Raw genomic sequence first — 23209 nt, 5'->3', positions numbered from 1 at the left:
ACCAAACTTTGAGACATTGTAGGTTGCTGAAAAATGGCTATGACCACTTTATCTATTTTTACATTAGATGCTCTTCCCAACCTGAGAACTTCCTGTTGCCTGCATCTGAGTCAGTAGAAGCTCTCTCATATGAGGGAAATAATATCATGAGTAATGTTCCCCACTAAGGGATTTTGATTACTTAGCAAAAACCTCAAAATCCTTAATTTGCCTAATTTAAGTTGCACATTTAAAAGAAAACTAACCTTTTTTTACTGGATAAAATCCTTATTCTCTGCTAAAATAAAAAAACTCTTAAACTCATTTCCTTTGATCAAGCTCCGAATATAAATTTTTAAAACTGAGGCAACAGCTCAACCACCATCCCAAGATAAAATATTTGCTTAAAAAAAACCAAAACAACAAATATGCAGCAGGTGTGAAATGCCTCTGGCACTCTTATTTTTGTAATCTACCTGTTTGATGCTATGGGGCTACTGATGTGAAAATATACTGCATTCGTGGTCAGGATGAAATGGTGGCCACAAGGTAAGTCCTGAATAAAGCCTACATCCCAAAGCTCTCCTTGAGTGCAGGGGGCCAGACCTTCACAGAGAGTGTCTTGGATGCAAACTTGTAAAAATTATGTCTTTCCATTGAGTCTCAGAAGTGTGACCTAATATGCCATACACTACATCTGGGAAAAAGGACAGTGGAACATTTTGGGCACAGGGTAGAACACCATACCTTGACTGATATATTTCAAAATAATTTTACTTTATAATTGATGTATTCTAATACTATGAAGACAATGCATTCTATATAATGGATGTTTTCTCCCTTCTCTTCTAGTTCAAGTGTCTCTGACCACTAGAAATGCTTATACTCAGTGATGTTTTTAGATGATTACTAATAACAGATGGTAATCAGCTTTTCTTGAAAATGTGCTGCTAATTTCCTGTGTTTCCTTAAATAGACAACTGAATGCAACCATTACACTGACTGCATGCTTCATTCTAAGAGGCGAAACAATAAGGGAAATTTTGGACTTTACTTTCTTCTAGGTGAGAAGGCAAATTTAGGGTTCACAGTACAAACCTTAAGAAGGTGATGTTAGAAAAGTCACTGTTTGCAAGCATAGACCCAATTTTGGGGAAATCTGTACCACTTCTTTTCTTCTTATTTAGAAGAATCCATTTGATTAACAGATAACTGAACCCAATAAACAGCCTGACTTTTGTTCCTTAAGTAAGTCTAAATTGCTGGAAAGCACCCCCACATCCCCTTCTCCCCTCACCCGCATGTCACACACATATAACTAGGTCCCTGGCTGGCCCCATCAAATCCCCTTACCTGCCCTCATCCTGCTCAATGTGATGCCGCTGTGATTCAGGCACTTTGCTTTAATGGAATGTCCTTCCTTCATTATTCAAGGGCCAGGTCAAATACAGATTGTGAAGCACCAACATGGTTTCCCCCCATTAGACTGTTAGCAATTTGAATAAGAAACAGGGTATAAAATTCCTGTCCTCACAGAGCCTGATGAAAGAGTTAGAGCAGGGATCTTTGAATGAACATGTTTCTTTTGTGGAATTACGTCACTAGCTCTCAGGGATATCTAGAGGACTCATAAGTATAGTTTTCTATTCAGTTAACAAATAAGAAAGCCTGGGTCTGCAGGGCAATGTACTAAGAGGAAGAGCTGAACTTGTAGCAGACATACCTGCAGTACAATTTAAAACAAACAAAACCAACCTACCTACCTAACTTGGTTCCTCAGTCTCTTTTAGCTATCACCCTATTTTTCTGCTTCCCTCCACAGCAGAACTTTTTGTAGGAATTATCTATACTCACTTTCAGTAGCATTTATATGCTGATGATTCCCAAATCTGTACCTCTCCCCCGAATTCTAAACTCCAGATTGTATATCCAACTGCCAGTTTGATGTCTCTACTTTGAAGTCTAAAGGTGCCTCTAAAATTAAAGTACCCCAAACAGAACTCTTGATTTTCCCTTCTAAATCCTGCCCATTTCAGTGAATGGCAACTTGCTCCCCCAACATCCTGTTGCTCAAGTAAAAATATGTAGGAGTAATCTTTGATTCTTTTCTTTCCTTTTCCTCCCCTACAGTCAATTCAGAAGCAAGACCTGTCAACTTTACCTCCAAAACAAAACCCGAGTTCAACTACTTCTCTCCATTTCCACTGCTGTTACCCTGGTCCAGTCCACCACCATGTCCTAGGTTACTGCAATTGTCTCCTGGGTCTCCTTGCTTCTACACTTGGCCAGCTACCATCCACTATCCACACAGCAGTCACTGAGATCTTTAAAAAATATAAATCAGATTATATTCCCTGCTTAAAACTCTCCAGTGATTTCCTACCACACTTAGAATAAAATCAAGCTGTTTACTAAGGCTGCAAGGCATGACATGCTCTGGTAACCACCTATCATATCCCTTACTCCCTCACTTACCATATTCCAGCTGTGCTAAATGTCTTCCTATTTCTTCAAGACCTCCTATTCACACTGGCCTCTGTGTTAGCTTTTTTCTCCCCTTAGAATGCTGGCACCCCTGATTTTTGCCTATCTTGCTACCTTTCACCAATGAGGCCCCAGTTTAAGTATAATATCCTCAGAAAAGATCTTCCTTTAGAAAAGGTTTAAGGTGGCGGACTTGGCCCAGTGGTTAGGGCATCCATCTACCACATGGGAGGTCCGTGGTTCAAACCCTGGGCCTCCTTGACCTGTGTGGAGCTGGCCCATGCGCAGTGCTGATGCGCACAAGGAGTGCCGTCCCACACAGGGGTGTCCCCTGCGTGGGGGAGCCCCACGAGCAAGGAGTGCGCCCCGTAAGGAGAGCCGCCCAGCGTGAAAGAAAGTTCAGCCTGCCCAGAAATGGCGCCGCATACATGGAGAGATGAAACACAGATTCCCATGCCGCTGACAACAACAGAAGTGGACAAAGAACATGCAGCAAAGAGACACAGAGAACAGACAACCGGGGTTGGGGGGGAAGGGGAGAGAAATAAATAAATAATTTTTTTTTTTTTTTTAAAAGAAAAGGTTTAAAGTAGCTCCACAGATTACTCTTATTCATTTCATTGTGGCACCTACCACTATTTGCTATATTCTTGTTCACTGATTTATTTTGTTTCTTCATTCCTGTATACTTAGTACCTGGTATAGCACCAAGCATTTCATGAAATCCTAATACCTGAGGATGTAAAAATATATAAAAATAAAAGTGATTATTGTGATTTTAAATTAGGAAGTATGAGTTATGTAACAGTTAAGAATATATCTTTATAGAAATATTAATTTTGAGGCCTCATTTTATCTCTACAACTCAGCTGAGTGATCCTGGGCAGGCTATTTAATCTCTCCAATAAATGCTTGTTCTTTAGAGGACTGAAGCAAGAATTAAATTACATTATGCCTAACACAGAGCAGGTATTCAATTAATATCAGTTTCTCCTGTGCATGGCCCCTATTCTTAGGAAATTTAATTTTAAAGATATTTAAATAGAAACAAAAGACACCTATATTTTTTTAATAAAACTCAGTTCCTTATTACTATTAAGGAATAAAGTTTAAGAATTTACATTAGAGAATAGGCTATGACAAAGAAAGTTGGAATAAATGGCCTCTGAGTCTCCATTACAATATTCACTTTATATTGAATGCAATTATGGAATTTTGTTTTTTTTAATTTCCATGCTATAGATGAGGAAATTGAAACTGAGGTGTTAAAATAATTGCTAAGTGTCAACAACTTGGATTTGAATTCAGGCAGTCATCAGAGACAATTATTGTTAATCATTTGTTATGGATTTGAGGCCTTGAAAAGGTAAGATTTATCAACTTTTATACAACATTAATGTCCTGCTTTATGATATCCAGGTTTATTTTTTTCCATCACAACCAAATTTTATTCAGTTATCTTATTGTATAGAGCAGGTTTTTAATCATAAAAATGTTTTGATTCTTGTCTCAAATAAATTTATTGTCCTTGCTAGCAAAGACTGGGTCTTTGTTAATAAGTCTTTTAGATAAACAGCAGTTGTTACTAAAAAAGTGAAAAATGTAAAGTACCTAAGGGTACTTACAAGATAGCTGGGAGGCAAGGGGGGCAAGGGAGGGAGGAAGGAAGGAAGGGAGGGAGGGGGGGACGGAGGAAGGAAGGAAGGGAGGGAGGGAGGGGGGGACGAAGGAAGGAAGGAAGGAAGGGAGGGAGGGAGGGAGGGAGGGAGGAAGGAAGGAAGGAAGGAAGGAAGGAAGGTGTGTATGCATAATTTATAGTGTACCAAGAAATGGCTCCTTAATGATAAATCTTGCCTATGCTTTTGTTTCAAAATCTCAAAATATCAAACTAACAAACTCCTTTAAATTGGTAGTTCTAATATATCCAGGAAAGAGGTGAACATTCAAACATTATAAACGAAGAAAGTTCCCACTTGGTATAGGCATACAATTCCTGGAGTCTTTCTGGACCCAGGGAACATGTAATGTTAACCTATCCATTCATAATGTAAGAAGATAAAAGATATCATGTCCCATGGAATAATCTTCTAAGAGACCTTTTAGAAGTTAAACTTAATCCAACAAAAATCTTAGTATTTAAAAAAAAAAAAAACAGTAAAATAATTCACTTTGTTTTTCATTTCTAATATTTCACTGTAAATACTTCCCAAAACCTGTACATGCCAAAGTTATAGCTAGTGATTTTGGGGCCACCTTTGTTAGATCACTATTAACTAAAATATGACCTAAAAAAAAAAAAGATCTTCTTTATTGTTAGCTCCCAGCATTCAAGGAAAGCTCTGTCATAACAGGAGCTGGATATAAACTTAAGAACAGATGCTAGGAAGCAGATTTGGCTCAACGGATACAGCGTCCGTCTACCACATGGGATGTCCAGGGTTCAAACCCTGGGCTTCCTTGACCCGTGTGGAGCTGGCCCACGCGCAGTGCTGATGCGCGCAAGGAGTGCCGTGCCACGCAGGGGTGTCCCCCGCATAGAGGAGCCCCACGCGCAAGGAGTGCGCCCCGGAAGGAGAGCCGCCCAGCAGGAAAAAAGTGCAGCCTGCCCAGGGTGGCGCCGCACACACGGAGAGCTGAGGTGGCAAGATGATCCAACAAAAAGAAACACATATTCCCAGGGCCACTGACAAGAATACAAGCGGACACAGAGGAACACATGGCGAACGAACAGAGAGAGCAGACAAGTGGGGGCAGGGAAGGGGAGAGAAATAAATAAAAAATAAATCTTGGAAAAAAGAAAGAATAGATGCCTCAGAGACTGTTAATATTACATTAAAAAATTAAAATGTTCAGGTTTCAACAAAAGATTACAAAATATATAAAGAAACAGAAAGCCATGGCCAAGCAAGGAGAAGACTGAAGCATTAGAAATCATCAATGAGGAGGACCAGACCTGGGACATACTAGACAAAGACTGAAAAAAAAAAAAAAAAGGTCCTAAACAAGCTTAAAGAGCTAAAGGAGAACAAGGACAAAGAACTAAAGAATCAGGAAAATGCTGGATGAACACAAAGAGAATATCAATAAAGAGATAGAAATTATAAAAAGGAACCAAACAAAGCTGAAGATCACAAGAACAAAAATTTAAATTCCCTAGAGGATTCAGCAGCAGATTGGATCTGGCAGATCTATCAGTGAACTTAAAATTAGACAAATGAAATCATCCAGGTTAAAAAGCCGAAGGAAAAAAGAATGAATAAAAGTAGACAGAGCCTAAGGAACCTGTCGGAGACCATCAGGCATACGAAAACACTGTGTGAATTCCAGAAGGAGAAGAAAGGGGTACAGAGAATATTCAAAGAAATGAAATATGGACTGTATGCTTTATATCAACATTCAATAATAATTCAAAGACAGCTTTCCAAATTTAATGAAAGACATGAATATACACATCCAAAAAATTCAACAGACTCCAAACAGGATAAATTCAAGAGACCGATGCCACAGAATATTATAATCAAACAGTCTAAAGCCAAAGATAAAGAATCTGAAAGCAAAAACTGCCAATCAAGAATTCTATACTTAGCAAACTGTCTTTAAGAAATGAGGGAGTGGGAAACAGATGTGGTAACAAGTATCTGGCAGGAGGTGTATTAGCATTCTCTGTATGGGTTGGTATCACTTTTGCAATTGTCCTATAAGTCTGAAGTTATTTCAAAATAAAAAGTTAAAAAACATTAAGGGTGTCATCCAAAAAAAGCAGAATATACTCTTAAGCTGGTGCAAAAGTAATTGCAGTTTTGCACTGTTGAAAAATGCCATTTGATATTGGAATACATTCTTAATTAAATGTGGTTATATTTATATCATTTTAATGTGCATTTCTTGTTTATGTTTTTGCTAATGACATTATTACCTGCTGTTTATTTTATATTTATTTTAGACTACGGAAATGATGTTAGACAAAAGCAAATTCGAACAGTTTTCTTATTTGAATTCAAAATGGTCACAATGCTGTGGAGACAACTTGCAATATCAACAAGACATTTGATCCAGGAACTGCTAACAAACGTACAGTGCAGCAGTGGTTCAAGAAGTTTTGCAAAGGAGACGAGAGCCTTGAAGATGAGAAGTGTAGTGGCCGGCCATTGGAAGTAGACAATGACCAAGTGAGAGCAATTCCTGTAAACTACACGAGAAGTTACTGAAGAACATAACGTTGACCATTCTACGTTCATTTGTCATTTGAAGCAAACTGGAAAAGTGAAAAAGTTCGATAAGTGGGTGCCTCATGAGCTGACCAAAAATTTAAAAAATCCTCATTTTGAAGTGTTGTCCTCTCTTATTCTATACAACAACAACAAACCATTTCTTGATCAGATTGTGATGTGCAATGAAAAGTGAATTTTACATGACAACTGGCAATGACCAGCACAGTGGATGGACTGAGAAACAGCTCCAAAGCGAAACTTGCACCAAAAAAGGGTCACGGTCACTGTTTGGCGGTCTGCTGCTAGTCTGATCCACAACAGCTTTCTGAATACCTTGGAAACCATTACATCTGAGAAGTATGCTCAGCAAATCAATGAGACATACTGAAAACTGCAACGCCTGCAGTCAGCACTGGTCAACAGAAAGGGCCCAATTCTTCACAATGCCTGATGTCGCACAACCAACACTTCAAAGTTGAATGAATTAGACTACAAAGTTTTGCCTCATCCACCGTATTCACCTGACCTCTCACCAACCAACTACCACTTCTTCAGCACCTCAACAATTTTTGCATGAAAAATACTTCCACAACCAGAAGGATGCAGAAAATGCTTTCCAAGAGTTCGTCAAATCCCAAAGGACAGTTTTTTATGCCACAGGTATACACACTTATTTCTTGTTAGCCAAAATATGTTGATTCTAATGGTTCCTATTTTGAGTAATAAAGATAAGATGTGTTTATGCCTGGTTATAAATATTTAAAATTCACGGTCCAAAACCACAATTACTTTTGTAACAACCTAAGACTACTGAAAGAGGGGCAAAAAGAGGAATAAGGAAAAATAAACACACAGAAGGCAGGAAAGGAGAAAAAATGGTGGTAGAAATAAATTCAACTCTATTAGTAATCACAATAGTGATCCAGTAGTTAAAAGACAATGACTGTCAGACTGATTAAAAAAAATTCTGCTATTTGCAGAATATATTACAAAACTATAGTAATTAAGACAGTGTAGGAAATGGCATAGAGATAGAGAAACTGACCAATGAAATAGAATACAGAACTCAAAACTGGCATGTGCACATATGGAATTCCGAAACATGACAGAAGTGACAATGCAAATCACTGAGAAAAGGATAGATTACTTATAAACAGTACCAGGACAACTGGTTATCCATAAGAGAAAAAATGAAATTGAATCCCTACCTTATACTGTACACAAAATTCAATTCACGGGTGTAGCATTTTGATATGGTTTATGAATAATTAAAACAGATATTAGATTATACATGCAAACTGGTTTGTACCTGGGCATGATTAAATTATGATTAGGGCTCTGATTGGGCCATGTCACTAGGGGGCGGGGACTCACAGATAAAACTACATGGCAGAGCAAAGTAGTTGGAATTTTGATGTTGGAATTTTGATGCTGTTGTTTTTGAGCCGGAGCCCAGGAAGTAAGCACACAGAGGAACAGAAGAGCAGAGCAACTGAACGTGGAGAGAAATGCACCCTGAAAAGAGAGGACTCCAGAAGCCTGAACCCTGGCAGATGTTGGCAGCCATCTTGCTCCAACATGTGGCAATTGGTGAGGAAGTAACTTATGCTTTATGGCCTGGTAACTGTAAGCTTCTACCCCAAATAAATACCCTTTATAAAAACCAACCACATTCTGGTATTTTGCATCAGCACCCCTTTGGTTGACTAATATAAGGAGTAAATACTCAAATGTGCTGAAATATTAAAGTTTGAAAACATTAAAACTTCATAGTAACTGGAAAGGTTTTCTTAAACAAGACATGAAAAGAGTGGACCAGAAAAGAGAAGACTAATAAATTCAACAACCATAAAATCAAACCTCCTGTTCATCAAAAAACACAATAATGTAAAAAGATAAATACGAAGATTGAGCAGGTATCTGTAATACAAATAACAAAAATAATTAAAACAGAAGAGATGAAGTACACCTATAGATCAATAAAAGAGACCAACAGCACATAAAAATGGGAAAAAAGGCATAAACAAGCATTTCATAAGGTAAAAATATGATCATTAAACATATGAAAAGATGTTCAACATCAATAGAAATCAGAAGAATGTAAATGAAGACCAGAATGATTTAACATTTAAAACTCATTGGATTGGCAAAAATTAAAAAATTGACAAAACCTGGATGCATCAAAGAAAATTCTCATATACTACCAATGATGTAAATGAGTAAAACCACTTTGGAAAACAATTAAACAGTATTTTATAAAACCAAACATATCCTGCAACCCAAAAATTCTACTCCTACATATAAATCCTAAAGAATCTCTTGAATATTTGCTCCAGAAGACATGACAAAAATGTTCATCACAGCAAGGTTTTAATTAATGAAGACCTGAAAATAACCCAAATGTCCACTTACAGTAGAATGGAAACAGTGTGATATATTCCCACAACAGAATTTTGTACTATTAGTGAAAATGAATGAACTATAGACACAAAATGGCTAAACAAAAACAAAGCAAAAATGCAAATCCTAGGAGACTACACAAGGTATATACCATTTTTTAAAATAAAGCAAAAAAACAACAAACATATGAAAAAACTTTTTAATCAAAGCAGAGAAAGCAAAAATCTGTTAATGGTTATGGGACTTGGGAATGGAAGAGACAGGTGATGAAAGAAGGGTAGAGCATGTAGGTGGATGACAGTGATACTGGTAGGGTTCTTGGATTAGTATTTTGAGTACTCTTTATATTACTGTGCTTTACAACTTAACTTCATAACTCAAGTAAACACGTGTATATGTTTATGTGTATTTGTGTACACATGTATGTATACACATGTATTTTCCCATTTTTTGTTATGCATGAAATACCATATTTAAAAAGTAATAAAGTTGCACACTGATGCTAAGTGGCCTTTTCACAAATCCCAAAATATGGCAGCAAACAAAATGTCCATCAATATATGAATGGATGCACAAAATGTGGTGTATACATTCAAAATGGATTATTCAGCCATAAAAAGGAATGAAGTTCTGATACATGCCACAAGAATTATGAACCTTGAAGACATCATGTTGAGTGAAATAAGCCAGACAAAAGGGACAAATATTGTATGAAATAACTAAAATATGCAAATTCATAGAGACAGAAAGTAGAGTATAGGTTATCAGGGGCTGGATTTGGGTGAGGAGTGGGGAGTTAATGTTTAATTGGTACAGAATTTCTGTTTGGGGTGATGGCAAAGTTTGGTAATGGATGGCAGTGATGGTAGCACAACACTGCGAAAATAATTAACACCACTGAATTATATACTTGAATGTGGTTAAAAAGGAACATTTTAGGTTGTTTATAGGTTACTAAGATTAAGTCTTTTTTTAAAGAATGATGGGACTGTACAACATCAACAGTGAACCCTAATGTAAACTACAAACCACAGTTAACAGTATAATTATAACATTATTTCATCAATTGTAACAAAGGTAACACCTTAATGCAAGATATTAATGATATGGAAAACTGTGTACGGGGGCTTACAGGAACTCAGTATTTTCTGCATGAGTTTTTCATAAACTTCTCAAATAAATAAATAAATAATAAATAAAGGGGGAAAATATGGCTAAAATATGTTAGTTGATATTCACTACAATGGGAACGATATCTCTAGGCCCATACTTACTGGTCAAGGGTCTTATAATAAATGTCCAGATCCTTGTTCACAAGCTCTGTTGTTCTCATAACAATCATCATTTCTCTGTACTTTTCCTCAGCATCCCGAAAGAGAGGTTCTCGAAGTTCTTTCTTAAAACGAATAATTTCTTCCTCATAGCCTTTCTGTCGCCCCAATGCCAAATCATGATTTCTTTTTATACTGTCTATTTTTTCTCCTAACTTTTGATGTTCACTATAAGAAAGAAAAATGACAAATAAAGACTACCCCCTTTTTTTTTTTTTTTTGAGGTATGAGGGCCGGGGATTGAACCCGGAACCTCATGTGTGGAAAGCCAGCACCCAATCACTGAGCCACATCCACTCCTGAGAACTACCTTTTAGCTTTTAACCATATGGTAAGTCTCTCCTTTTTTTTAATTTAAGGCTTCAGAACTAAAGAAAATTATTTTCTTTTAAAATTTTCTGCAGAATCAAGGTTTCTAAACAGTTAATTTTTGGGGGCTGAACAAAGTCCTCTCATAATATGTGAGCACTGACAATGTGCCTGAATTTTAGACACTGACTAATCCTTGTAGTCTTGGTGATTAATACTTCAAACTTAATAAACTTGTGATTGTGAGCTGAGAATGCACAATTACCAAACCTGAGAATATAGTGAATAAGCTTCATGATTCCATTCACAATATGTTAAAGGCAATTTTATCTGAATTAAATATTAAATATTAATTTACTGCATTAAATTAAAAATTTTGATTCCTCTATGACACAAAATTTGTCTTCCACAAGTATAAAAACTATAATACTGACCAAAAAGAAGTAAAATAACCCAATTTTTCTGATAATTTGGTAGACTATATAGATTTTAATGTATGCTTCAAAAGTCTTCACTCATTTAGCCATTATTTATTCAGCCTCCTCTTATGTGCCAGGTATTGCTCTCCAATTTACAAACATTACCTATAAAGCTGGCCTGATTATATGTTTTGATGATTTTTCTGGCTGGAAAAAGGTTTGTACTTAATAGTCTGAATGAACATAAAAAGTATTCCTATTTATCAGTCATAGAAGGAATTATAAACTATATGGTTTAGATCTTTAGTAACAAAGAATAAATTATTTCATTTCAAAGTTTCTTCTAAAAGCTTTACTTTATAACTTGCCATGGAGAATACCAACATTAAAGAGCTGAGGCTTAGAAGCCAGGATATTAGTTTCATCATAATTCCTCTATGATTTTTCGGGATCTCAGTGTCCTAATTTATTAAAAAAATGAAGAGACTGAAGATGATGTACTCTTCCAGTTTCAAAGTCTGATTTCCTTGGTTTATTAAAGATTTAAAATAGAGAAAATTAAGAGTACTTAAAATAACACAGAATTAACCATTAAATGAAATTAAAACATCATTTTACTGTATCCTTTATAATTCAGATTTCTGGGTAAAGCCAAGAAGGTAAATGAAAGATCTACAAGGAAAAGCTAAATTGAAGTGAGACCTGGCTTTACTGAGGTAATTCAATATTTTAAGTATTTGGCTAGTATAATCTTCTAATACAAGTAAGTATAGTGCCTTAGCCTCAGTCAGGATATTGTATCTTACAAGATCCCTAAGGCATGAACAAAATCTTTCCTACTATACTAGCAAGGTAGCAGCCACAATAAGTACTGATAAAACCAGATGAAGGAAGACTCAAGATAATCTTCAGAAAAATGCTCCAGTTGGTAAATAATTAATTACAACTGGGACAATCTCAAAGGTGTCTCCATTTACAAATCACCCTGGCAATAACTCCATTTTCAATATGATAAACTACACAAAGTTTTACAGTGCAATGATCTTTTATTCTTTTTGCACTGTACTGCTACCTTGTGAAGCAGGCAAGCAAAGTTCTGAGGTCTTAGCATGTTTAATACTGAGTGTAACTAGTGCCCATCACCACAGTGTTAACGCCAATTTTATACCACTTATTCAATAGTTCAATTCTTAAGACCATGAAAGATAATTTGTACAAAAACCCTGTCTACCTTCCTGTAAATCTTAAGGGATATTAGGCAAAGGCCTCAAGTCTTTTTAAAAGCATGCACTTAATATTCTCCACGTCAAAACAATGGTTTAAAGACTTTTAAAAAACATACTTTTTCATTTGCAGAACCTGCATTTGTCCCATTTCCTTCAAATGTTGTTTTCTTTCTTCTTCAACTTCTTTTAGTTCCTCATTTCTTTTTCTTAAAGTAAGATTATCCTGTAGCCACCTTTCTTGTATCTAAACGTAAATATTAAATCAGTTAACAAAAATGACCAAGTTACTAACATGTGATTCAAAACAGGCAACTGCTAACAGGTAGTGCTAATTTCGTTTTACTTAGAATCATGTTAAACTCAACAGGAGAATAAGCCGGTAAGAAGGAATCTCCAGGCCTGGACTAATCTCATCTGGTTGGCCCATTCCTACTCATAATCACAGGTGCTACACCTCCTACAGGCCAGCTTTTACGGCTCTTTCATGACCATGCTCTAAAGGACAAGTCTTTTGTTTGATGAGGATTCCATATTAAAAGAACTGAGCATACAGCTTTGTGCACTCAATTACTCATAAAACTAGGTATTCTAATATATTATACCTAACTCCAGTGGATCATCTGGCATGCGAACCACATTTTAGAGCCTACTGATCTAAAAGACAAGAGAGTAATTCTCAAAGTTTCCCTCCACTTTTTTTTCCCTAGTTGAATTTTTCTCCTATCATGTGTCAAGACTGTTGGACAACATAAGTACACATCAGACATGATCTCTGCCTTCAGGATGACCAATAGTCATCATACAAAGTCATAAGAAGTACCACAGAAGTAATATATGTCTATGTATTTCTCGATATTTTCCTAGCCATATAGTAGAACTGTAGTTTTAAAAATTTGGCTGTTCTTGTTGAATAGTTTTATCCTCAAAAAGAGGCCGAATCACTTAGCAGGAACAACAAAAACATGATTATTTCAGTAGTTTTCCTGGAGATCATAATGGACTGTTGTCAACAGACAAACAACAGACAATTTAGAACTTGACTCTTCGGAATTTTGGGGGGGAAAAAAGGTGGTCTGGTCCACAAAAGTCTGTGTGCAGACAATGCTCTATAGAAAACACATCCCAAGTTTGGTGTCAGGACTCCTCAAAGAGGGAGGTGGGACACTTCTGCAGAAGCCCCTGCAGCTGAGGTAAACTTTGGAGATGTGAGGAGTCGGAGAGAGGACACATCTTTGAAAATATCTTGCTGCCAACAGTTATGGCAGAGGAATCACCACGGAGAAAGGATTTGGGAGGTTGATAGGAAGTCAAGAATGTCTCTCTTGTGCTTAATTGTTCACATCCAACCCTGCCCATATATGAATTATATTTGAGAGTTTTGTTGCTTTTTAAAAAAAACTCTCAGTAAGGTTACCTTCATTTTTTTCTGGAAATAATAATATAAATATATACATACCTTTTTAAAGCATTATAATGCACAGTTAAAGGTAGCTAAAATGATAGGTTGTAAATATCCTTTGTTGCCAAGGCAACTTAGTGTAGCACTGTAACCACTGTGACTCTCCAAGTTACTTCCAAAGAGAACTAAGCTTGTACTTCTTCCTTAGTAGGAACAGGGGAAGTTGCCATTGCCTACTTTCATCTGGTATTATATAACACCTGAATTTCCTTTTATGACCACATAAAAGGACTTTTCAAAGTACTATCTCATTTTTAGATGAGACTGATTTTTGGCATGATATATTGTTTCTAAGTCTGTTTGCCTGCCGGTTCACCAGAAAGCTAAATATTTCTTTCCTTTAGGCCAATTTCTATTCTTATTTAGTTTTCAAAGACCGTATAGTACAGCAGTTAAGGTATATAAGCTTTGAAGTCAGGTAGACTTAGGCTCAAATCCCAGATCTAATTTTCAAACTGGATGACTTTGGGCAAATTAGTTTAACTTCTCAGTCTCAGTTTGCTCCTAACAAGGTGATAAAAATAACAGAGAAGTATTATGAATATTAAATGAGTTTAGTATATGTAAAGTTATTAGCACAGTACCTAGCTCAATAATTGCTGTGAAATACCTTTTAGATCAGATATATCCTTTGTACTTTAAGCAGTGACACTGCAATCAGCTCACAATAGGTTGGCTTGAAGGGAAGGCAACACAGAAATAAAGACAGAGACACAAGATGGGAGACAAGCCTGGGACCAGGAGACTCACAGCTCCTGGAACTGAGAGCCTTGACCCTAGTTTTCCCATCGCATTTACTGGGAAACTACCAAGCAGCTGTTTGCTATCTGAACTGCAACATCATTTACAATAACAGGGAACAACTGCAACATCTAGCAGCTGCTACATTTAACAGGTGTAACATTTACAATAACAAACAGGAAAGCCAGTTTCCCACAACACAGTGAGAATTCCAACTATAGTCTCTAAAATATAAAGTATCAGAGGCAGGGAGGGGTGGGAAGAATAATGCTGGTATAGTACACAAAATTATTTTTCTACTGTACTAGAAATCTGATAATCTAGTGTTAAGTTCTACCTCTGTGACCTTGGGCAAGTCAGGTTACCTTCAGTTCCCTTCATCTGAAAAATGAGGGAGGCAGATTATTAGACTTCCAATTCCAGAATTTTATGATACAGTGGACCAAGTTAAGTTGAGCTTAAGTAAACATGTAAACACGCAACTGTTAGGCTCATCAGCTCTCACACATTAACCCCAACTACCTGACTCAGATGGCAGTTAAGAAAAAAAATAAAAATAAATAAAAAGATGGTAGTTAAGGCCTGCAGCTAGTCACGTAAAGGAAACATGAAAATTAGCTGCATTCTAGGTACCTAAAATGGTGTACCATGCTGTGTAACTGCAGCCCAATATCCACCAAAAATCTGGCTAAGAAAAACACCACTTACAGAAAACTATGTAGTCTACCCAGTGCTCTGGCTTAGAGATTGATAGTTAAGGGGTGGTATCAGAACACCTAGAAAACTTTAACAAAACAGACATGCCTCAGCCCAAGCCCTCAGGAATTCTGATTTATTGGTCTGGAATGGAGACATAGGCATGTATATTTTTAATAAAGCCAGGTGATTTTTATTAAAGTTGGGATATAATTTGCATGCCATAAAATTCACCATTTTAAAGTATTCAATTGTTTTCTGTATATTCACAAGGTTGTACTCCATCACCACCAGTTTATTTCCAGAACATTTTATCACCCCAAAAATAAACTCGATGACCATCAATAGTCATTCCCTTTTCCCTACTACCCTCTGCCCCTGGCAACCACTAATATACTTTGTACCTCTATGCATAATTTGCCTATTCTGGGCATTTCATATAAATGGAATCATACAATAAGTGGTCTTTGTGATTGGCTTCATTCACTTAGCATAATGTTTTCAACATTCTTCCATGTTATAGCCTGTGCAGAACTTTGCTCCTTTTTATTGTCAAGTAGGGTTCCATTAAATGGATATATCACATTTTGTTTATCCATTCATTAGCTGACAGATAATTTGTTTCAACTTTTTGGCTATTATGAATAATGCTGCTATGAATATTCCTATATAAGTTTTTTTTAAGATTTATTTATTTATTTATTTCTCTCCTCTTCCCCCCCCACCCCAGTTGTCTGTTCTCTGTGTCCATTTGCTGTGTCTTCTTTGTCCACTTCTGTTGTTGTCAGCGGCATGGGAATCTGTGTTTCTCTTTGTTGCGTCATCTTGTTGTGTCAGTTCTCCCTGTGTGCGGCACCATTCCTGAGCAGGCAGAACTTTCTTTCGCGCTGGGCAGCTCTCCTTACAGGATGCACTCCTTGCGCGTGGGGCCCTTCTACGCGGGGGACACCCCTGCATGGCAGGGCACTCCTTGCGCGCATCAGCACGGCGCATGGGCCAGCTCCACACGGGTCAAGGAGGCCCGGGGTTTGAACTGCGGACCTCCCATGTGGTAGACGGACGCCCTAACCACTGGGCCAAGTCCGCCGCCTCCTATATAATTTTTTGTATGAACACATATTTTCATTTCTCTTGAGTATAAAGCTAGGAGTAGAAAACCCCAGGTGGTCCTAGTCAAGAACCTTTGCTCTCTAAACACTCTAGCATTTATTCTTGATTTCAATCATACTACCCCCTATAGAACCTCATCAAGAAAGATAATGATGCTAAGACACACTGTTAAAAAAAAAAAAAAAAGCTCCATGAAGTTTGTTGAAGACGTGGCTATTTTTGGGTTTATTTTATTTTTTGAGGTATCGGGGCCAGGGAATAAACCCAGGACCTTGTACATGGGAAGCCGGTGCTTAACCACTGAGCAACATTAGCTCCTGAGTTGGATTTTTCATTTGTTTGCTTCTTGTTTGTGTGTATGTGTGTTTTTTTTTAGGAGGCCCTGGGATCCGAACCTGGGACCTCCCATGTGGGAAGCAGGCACTTAACCACTTGAGCCACCACATCTGCTTCCCAGACATGTTTTGTTTTTTTCAGATGTGGTTTTTATTACTCTATCCAGTGTCTTTTCTGTGAATGCCTATGGAGACATTTTTCTCTGGTCTCATTTCAGGGAACTGGTTTTAGCTCCAAGTCAATATGAATTTTAACTAATTGTGACTTCTTCTCTTCGTCTGACTGCTAAAATCTTTGGCAAGTATGTAAGACTTCATTATATACATTTCATATATTAACTTCTCTCTAGGTTTCATTATTTTCTTGTCCTTATTCCCATATTGCTTCATTTTCTCATTTATTTAAAATATACTTGGCATTGCTCTATTGTATATAAACTAGTAAATTATTTCTGTAACTAAGTTAGACAGGTTACAAAAGGGAACAAATATAATCAGACTCACTAAGTTTTCAAACCAATTTGAAAAAGGGTTATATAGATTGGTAGATCTTAATGATCTTTTTATTTGTATATGGAGAGCCATTACCAATTCATAAATTTGTAATTTTATATAGGTAACCCACATAGAAGCTAGTGGTAATCATAATTATAGTTTTCAGCATTTACTAGGTGAGGCAGAAATTCCATTTGTCCTTGACTGATGTTCCATATATTTGAAATTCCTGGTGCTATAATCAGAAAAGGTTAATCTGGCTCATTTTCTTTTAACTACTACTTATAACCAAGTGACTGAAGTATTCAAGTAGCAAATTTTGTTTAAACAGCAATAAGAGAGAAATGGCACAGTATTAATTTCCATGCATGCAAAAGGCATGCTGGAAGAAAGCTTTTCAATGTGATTTATACTGTGGAAATTAATTTTCTTAATAAGGAAAATAATAATAATACAGGAATCAACTGAAAAGTGGCTTAATATATATGTTCCTTACAGATAAATTTTAAGAGTCCATTAGCCTTCAATTTCTCTTTTACAAATTTATCTTACCTATACACATTAGTGTAAGTAAGAAAAGACAGAAATATATGTAGAAGGATATTTGCTGCCACAAAGTTTGCAATAAGAAAAAAAGGAATCAAGCAAAGTTATGGTGCATATACAAAACAGAATATTTTATAATCATTAAAAAGTATGTGGTAGAGGGAAGCAGATGTAGCTCAAGCAGTTGGGCACCCACCTACCACATGGGAGGTTCTGAGGTTCAGTTCCTGGTGCCTTCTAAAGAAGACAAGCAAGACAGCAAGCTGATGCTATGGGCTGGCATGGGGAGCTCATGCAACAAGATGATGCAATGAGATGACACAGTGAGGAAACACAATGAGGAAACACAATAAGATACACAATAACCAGGGAAAGGATGTGGCTCAAGAGACTGGGCGCCTCCCTCCCACACAGGAAGTCCTGGGTTCAGTTCCCAGTGCCTTCCAAAAAGAACATGAGCAGACACAAAGAGCACACAATGAACAGACACAGAGAGCAGACAACGAGTGCAAATAAACAACAAGGGGGGTGGTGGGAATAAATAAAATAAATCTTAAAAAAAAAAAGTATGTGGTAGAACTGTGAATTGATCTGTAAAGATTTAATTACATTAAATGAAAAAAAAACAACATATAAAATGGTATGATTCCATCTGTAAATTTATATATTAAAAAATGTATGTATACATCTATATACCTATATGAATAAAACTTCTATAAGAACAAACTAGAAACTGTTAACAGTAATGACATCTAGGAGTAAGATTAGGGATTAGGAGAAGGGAAGGTAAACTTTATGCTTTTATCTTAGAACTTTTACTAAGTGGGGTCTTTCATTGAAAATAAAAGTGAAAAATAAGGGAAGAGGAAAAGAATTGTTAATGGAATTGTTTTTCTGTACTGCTGGCATTTCTTCTCACTGGATCGTCTACTACAAATAAAAGTGAAAAATTTAAAGAAAAAATGTTATGGGTATAAGTGATACTGTAAACAAATATAAGTCACTAGAGAAAAGACCTACCTTCTGTGTATCAATATCTTGTCTCATGACTCCCATTTCTTTATTTATCTTTTCTTTGTGTTTTTCACATTCACTTAGTTGTGCTATTATTTTATTAAGTTCAGTTTCTTTTTGCTACAAAAAAGAAAATGCTTTAAGTGTCTGAAATAAAAATATAGCCAAATAAATAATTTTAAGTTTTAAATTACCTTCTTATAGTCATCTTTTCCATCTTGAATATAATTCTCAATGTCTTTCACATAACCATGAATATTTTTAACCTTCTCTTTGATATCATTCAGCTGTGGAAAAAGATTTATTAACTTTACACTGATTGGGAGCAAGATTTATTCCCAAGGAAATGTCTTATATTAAGGTAATGAAAAGTTATTAGGGAAGCTTAGTAAAACATTGGCTTGGAAATTAGACCCTTGAGTTACAGTTTCAACCACCACCAAATTTTATGATTTTAAACAGTCCCTTTATCACCATTGAGATTGGGATTAAATGGTTTCCAAAGTCCTTACAATTCTTATCTTCTATGTTAGACCAAGAAGCGAAATAATTTAAGTTTAACCTTAATTCTATCAAGAATTTCTAGTGTCAAAATTATATCACAAATTTGAAATACTATTTATCTTTGTTATTTCATTTTATATGAAATAACAGTGTCTAACATGTGCTATGAACATAATAGTAAGCTTAACACATATCTGGTAAGTAAATATATAAATGAAAACTCACTTTATCCTGTGCTATTTTGTTGCTTGTATTTTTTTTGTTGATTAAGTCTTCTTTTTCCTGCTGAAACTTTTCCAGTGTTGTTTCCAAAGGGCTTACCTGCTCTTTAGCATCCTAAAAATATTTAAAAAATAAAGTCTTATATATGTCATTCTATTTTCTTATATTAGGTGTCAACTTTATAGTCATGATACATACTTGCTATGTGCCACATTATAAAATTCAATTCATTTGCTCCTCACACCACTCTGTGAGGAAGGTGTCATTATTTTCATTATATATTTCAGATGAACAAACAGGCACAGAGAATGACTTGGCCAGAGAAGTGATAGAGTGTGGTGGAGAGTCAAATGTCTTGGGCATCAGGAGACCTACCTGTAAATCAATCCTGCCTCTTATTAGCAGTATGAACTTGGGTCAGTCATGTGACATCTGTGAGTATCAATTTCTTTTTCTACAAAAAGGGGAGTTAGTCACCTATCTTAACAGGGTTGCTGACACACAATGTTTTAATGTCAAAGAGCTTTACAAATGATAAAAAATGATATAAATGTAAGATAGTATCATTTTATATCATTTTCCAAGCCTCTGATAATTTGTAATTCAAAAATATTTAAGAAATAGACATTTACAATAATAAATGATAGATTCAGGGATATACTTGTGCTTCCTAAGTGTGCATAATTATGAAAACCTAGAGAAGACTGTTGTTTCTAAAACTGTTCATAAATTTGATTGATGATTTTTAGATTTCATTCTTCTAGATAATGGATAGCAAATGAGTTCCATTTCTTGAGGCAACTCGGTGCCTTCTCATTGTAATGGGAAAGATTCTGGGACTACATCTGGAATGGATGGAAGGAGTGATATGACTAAGAGATACTGTCTATCATGGATATAGAATTTGTAGATAAGACAAACCTCCCATATAAGCAGGAATCCTAAATGGAGCTATTCAGCTACCACATGACTAATCCCAGTAACAGGAAGTTCACTACTGAAGCAGGATATCCAGGTCTTCCTTATCATGGCCAAAGCCCTTCTTCCAGAAACCTCTACCCATTAGTACAAGTTTTGTCATCCTAGAACTACACAAAAAATTATTATACCACTCTCACTTGATCTTCATAGTAATTGTAATTCTAGCTATTAAACTAGTAAAGAATATTTTAAAATGAGAAGCAGTTGTGGCTCAACTGACAGAGCGTCCACCTACCATATGGAGGGCCCAGGGTTCGATACCCAGGCTCTCCTGACCTGTATCGTGAAGCTGGCCCATGCACAGTGCTGCTGCATACAAGGCCATGCCATACAGGGGTGTCCCCCACGTAGGGGTGCCCCACAAGCAAGGAGTATGCCCCGCACATGGAGAGCTGACACAGCAAGATGAGCAACAAAAAGAGACACAGATTTCTGGTGCTGCCTGACAAGAATGCAAGCAGACACAGAAGAACACACACATATATATTTTTATATATATTTTTTAAACTTTGAACTTATTCTAAAACAAATATGTATCAATATTCTTACCTTTATTTCTCTATATAAGGACTGAACTTCAGTGGATAATTCCACAGTCTGCTCCTCCAGTTGCTGACGACGTTGCAAATTAGTGGATATCTGAAGTTTCTCTGATTTAAGTTCATTTGTTGTACTTTTTAGGTGTTGAATCTCTTCCTGCTGGTCCTGTATAAGCTTACGATTCAATTCAATCTTACTGGAAACTACATTAAAACATATTGACACAGTGATTCATGTAAGGGTACAGAAAATAACCTGAGTAGCATCCTTCCAGTTTTTATAGATCTACTGAAGCCACAAAGGCTGAGTTTCTATGTGTCCCACCCACTGCAAATGAAGTGCAATGAGAACCCCTCCAGGTCCCAAATCTGTCTGCTGTCTCCTCCTGGCCACTCACAGATGAGGCTCACAGAGCATGTATGGTTGAGAAAGAGCACAGCTCATTTGATTCTCTCCATCATTCAACAGTTGTTCAAAAAAATGAAGCAAAGAAAAGTGATCCTTTTAAGAAAAGAGAGTAACTATATTCTGGACTACACAGAAGAAAGACAGCTCCTTGTCCATGTAATGGGGATAAAATTTATGGAAAGAAATTCATGCTGGGAATGTTCAAGCCTTTATGATACATGAGTAAATAGATTACCTGTATCTAATTTGTGTTGTTTTTCTTGTTTTTCCTGGTTTACTTGTTGAATAGTTCGATTTAAGTCTATTCCTTGTAGCTTAGCTGCTTGCTGTGCAATTTTTCTTTCAACATCTTTAAGTTCCATCTTAAGAATATAACAAAGTTATTCCCTTTGAAGAACTCAGTACATTATCATTATTCAAAATTTTAAGAATTGCTATTATTTATTTTTAAAAATCTAAACTTGTAACTGTTTCTAGATATAATTGTAGCACAGTTTGATAGGATAAAAATGAAATTAGGGAAACGGATTTGGCTCAACAGACAGAGCATCCACCTACCAAATGGGAGGTCCAGGGATCAAACCCAGGGCCTCCTGACCCATGTGGTGTGCTGGCCCATGTGCAGTGCTGATGTGCGCAAGGAGTGCCCTGCCATGCAGGGGTGTCCCCCACATAGGGTAGTCCCAAGCACAAGGAGTGTGCCCTGTAAGGAGAGCCACCCCATGCAAAAAAAGTGCAGCCTGCCCAGGAGTGGCGCCTCACACACGGAAAACTGATGCAGCCAGATGGCACAACAAAGAGAGACACAGATTCCTGGTGCCGCTGACAAAAATAAAAGCGGACACAGAAGAACACACAGCAAATGGACACAAAGAGCAGACAACTGGGGGGCGGGGGAAGGGGAAAGAAAAATAAATAAATAAATCTTAACAAAAAAAGAAATTAATTTTTAGTAATTCAAATGATGTAAACAAAAGGAAGCAAACAAAAAGAGCAACACATTTTGAGATCAAAATTAGTGGACTTTTTCTGATAAGTTAGAACATTTATATGACTATTTCATCCAGATTGATTCCCTGAATATTTGCTAAAGACTAAGACTTTAAACTATGACATCTGGTAACTTCAAATGGCAATATCTTATTGTTTACTTAGCTTTTGAACTTAAAAGTTTTCAGAAAAAATAATTCTATTGTAAATTGTAAATAATCTATACAAAACCATATTGTATGCAGACTGTGACTGTTAGCATCATCATCTTAGAAGAACAGATAGTTTACTATATGAAAAAATAAAAAGGAAGCAAACTAAAAATGAAAAGTAACCACAAATGCTTCTTAATTCCCATAATTTATGAATAAAACTGTTTAAGCTAGTAATACAACCTAAGCAGATGTTCCCTGACCACACCTGAAATTCAGGATGGGGAACTCTAAACACAATCTGTGCCTGATATCAGCTACTGTGTTTTATAGTCTAACCCTTCATACTCAAACCATTAGGGAACACATTTTGTTCTGCCTTAAACTACAATAAACTTACCTGGAACCTCTCCATGATTGTAATATCTGTCAGGCATACTTTAGCACTTTCCTCTTCAGGCATAATTGTACCCAAGAGTGTTTCCTGTTCTTCTATGTCATTCTTTAGGCGCTGTATGTCTCGGTTGACATTCTGCAATTTGTTTCTTAATTCTGGTATTTCCTTCTCCTTCAAATCAACTATACTTTGCCTTAACAGAAAACACAATTAAAAACAGGCTATCTGAATTTTTCTCATAATTATATTGAGGCTGTGCA

The 23209-nt window shown here is 36.4% G+C and overlaps 1 protein-coding gene across 4 annotated transcripts in view; it reads right to left on the bottom strand.

Moving 5' to 3' along the window:
* The window catches only part of RAD50 (RAD50 double strand break repair protein), a 253493-nt gene that overhangs the window by 15058 nt on the left and 215226 nt on the right, over nt 1–23209 (bottom strand). For all 4 annotated transcript variants that reach the window (XR_011646535.1, XM_058278397.2, XM_058278414.2 and 1 more), the window contains exons 16-23: nt 22953–23142; nt 21646–21772; nt 21012–21205; nt 19485–19595; nt 18950–19042; nt 18762–18875; nt 12476–12603; nt 10349–10573 (exon numbers count right to left, since the gene is read on the bottom strand). Coding sequence is in view for 3 of the 4 variants with exons in the window: in XM_058278397.2 (XP_058134380.1) it covers nt 10349–10573; nt 12476–12603; nt 18762–18875; nt 18950–19042; nt 19485–19595; nt 21012–21205; nt 21646–21772; nt 22953–23142 (1182 nt within the window). In the remaining variant the exon portion in view is untranslated. The remainder of the gene's footprint in view (nt 1–10348; nt 10574–12475; nt 12604–18761; nt 18876–18949; nt 19043–19484; nt 19596–21011; nt 21206–21645; nt 21773–22952; nt 23143–23209) is intronic.

Source organism: Dasypus novemcinctus, chromosome 2, assembly GCF_030445035.2.
Source record: "Dasypus novemcinctus isolate mDasNov1 chromosome 2, mDasNov1.1.hap2, whole genome shotgun sequence".
Taxonomy (NCBI): Eukaryota; Metazoa; Chordata; class Mammalia; order Cingulata; family Dasypodidae; genus Dasypus; species Dasypus novemcinctus.
Note: the sequence above shows the minus strand (reverse complement) of the source record. Positions and strands in the feature narration are given on the sequence as shown.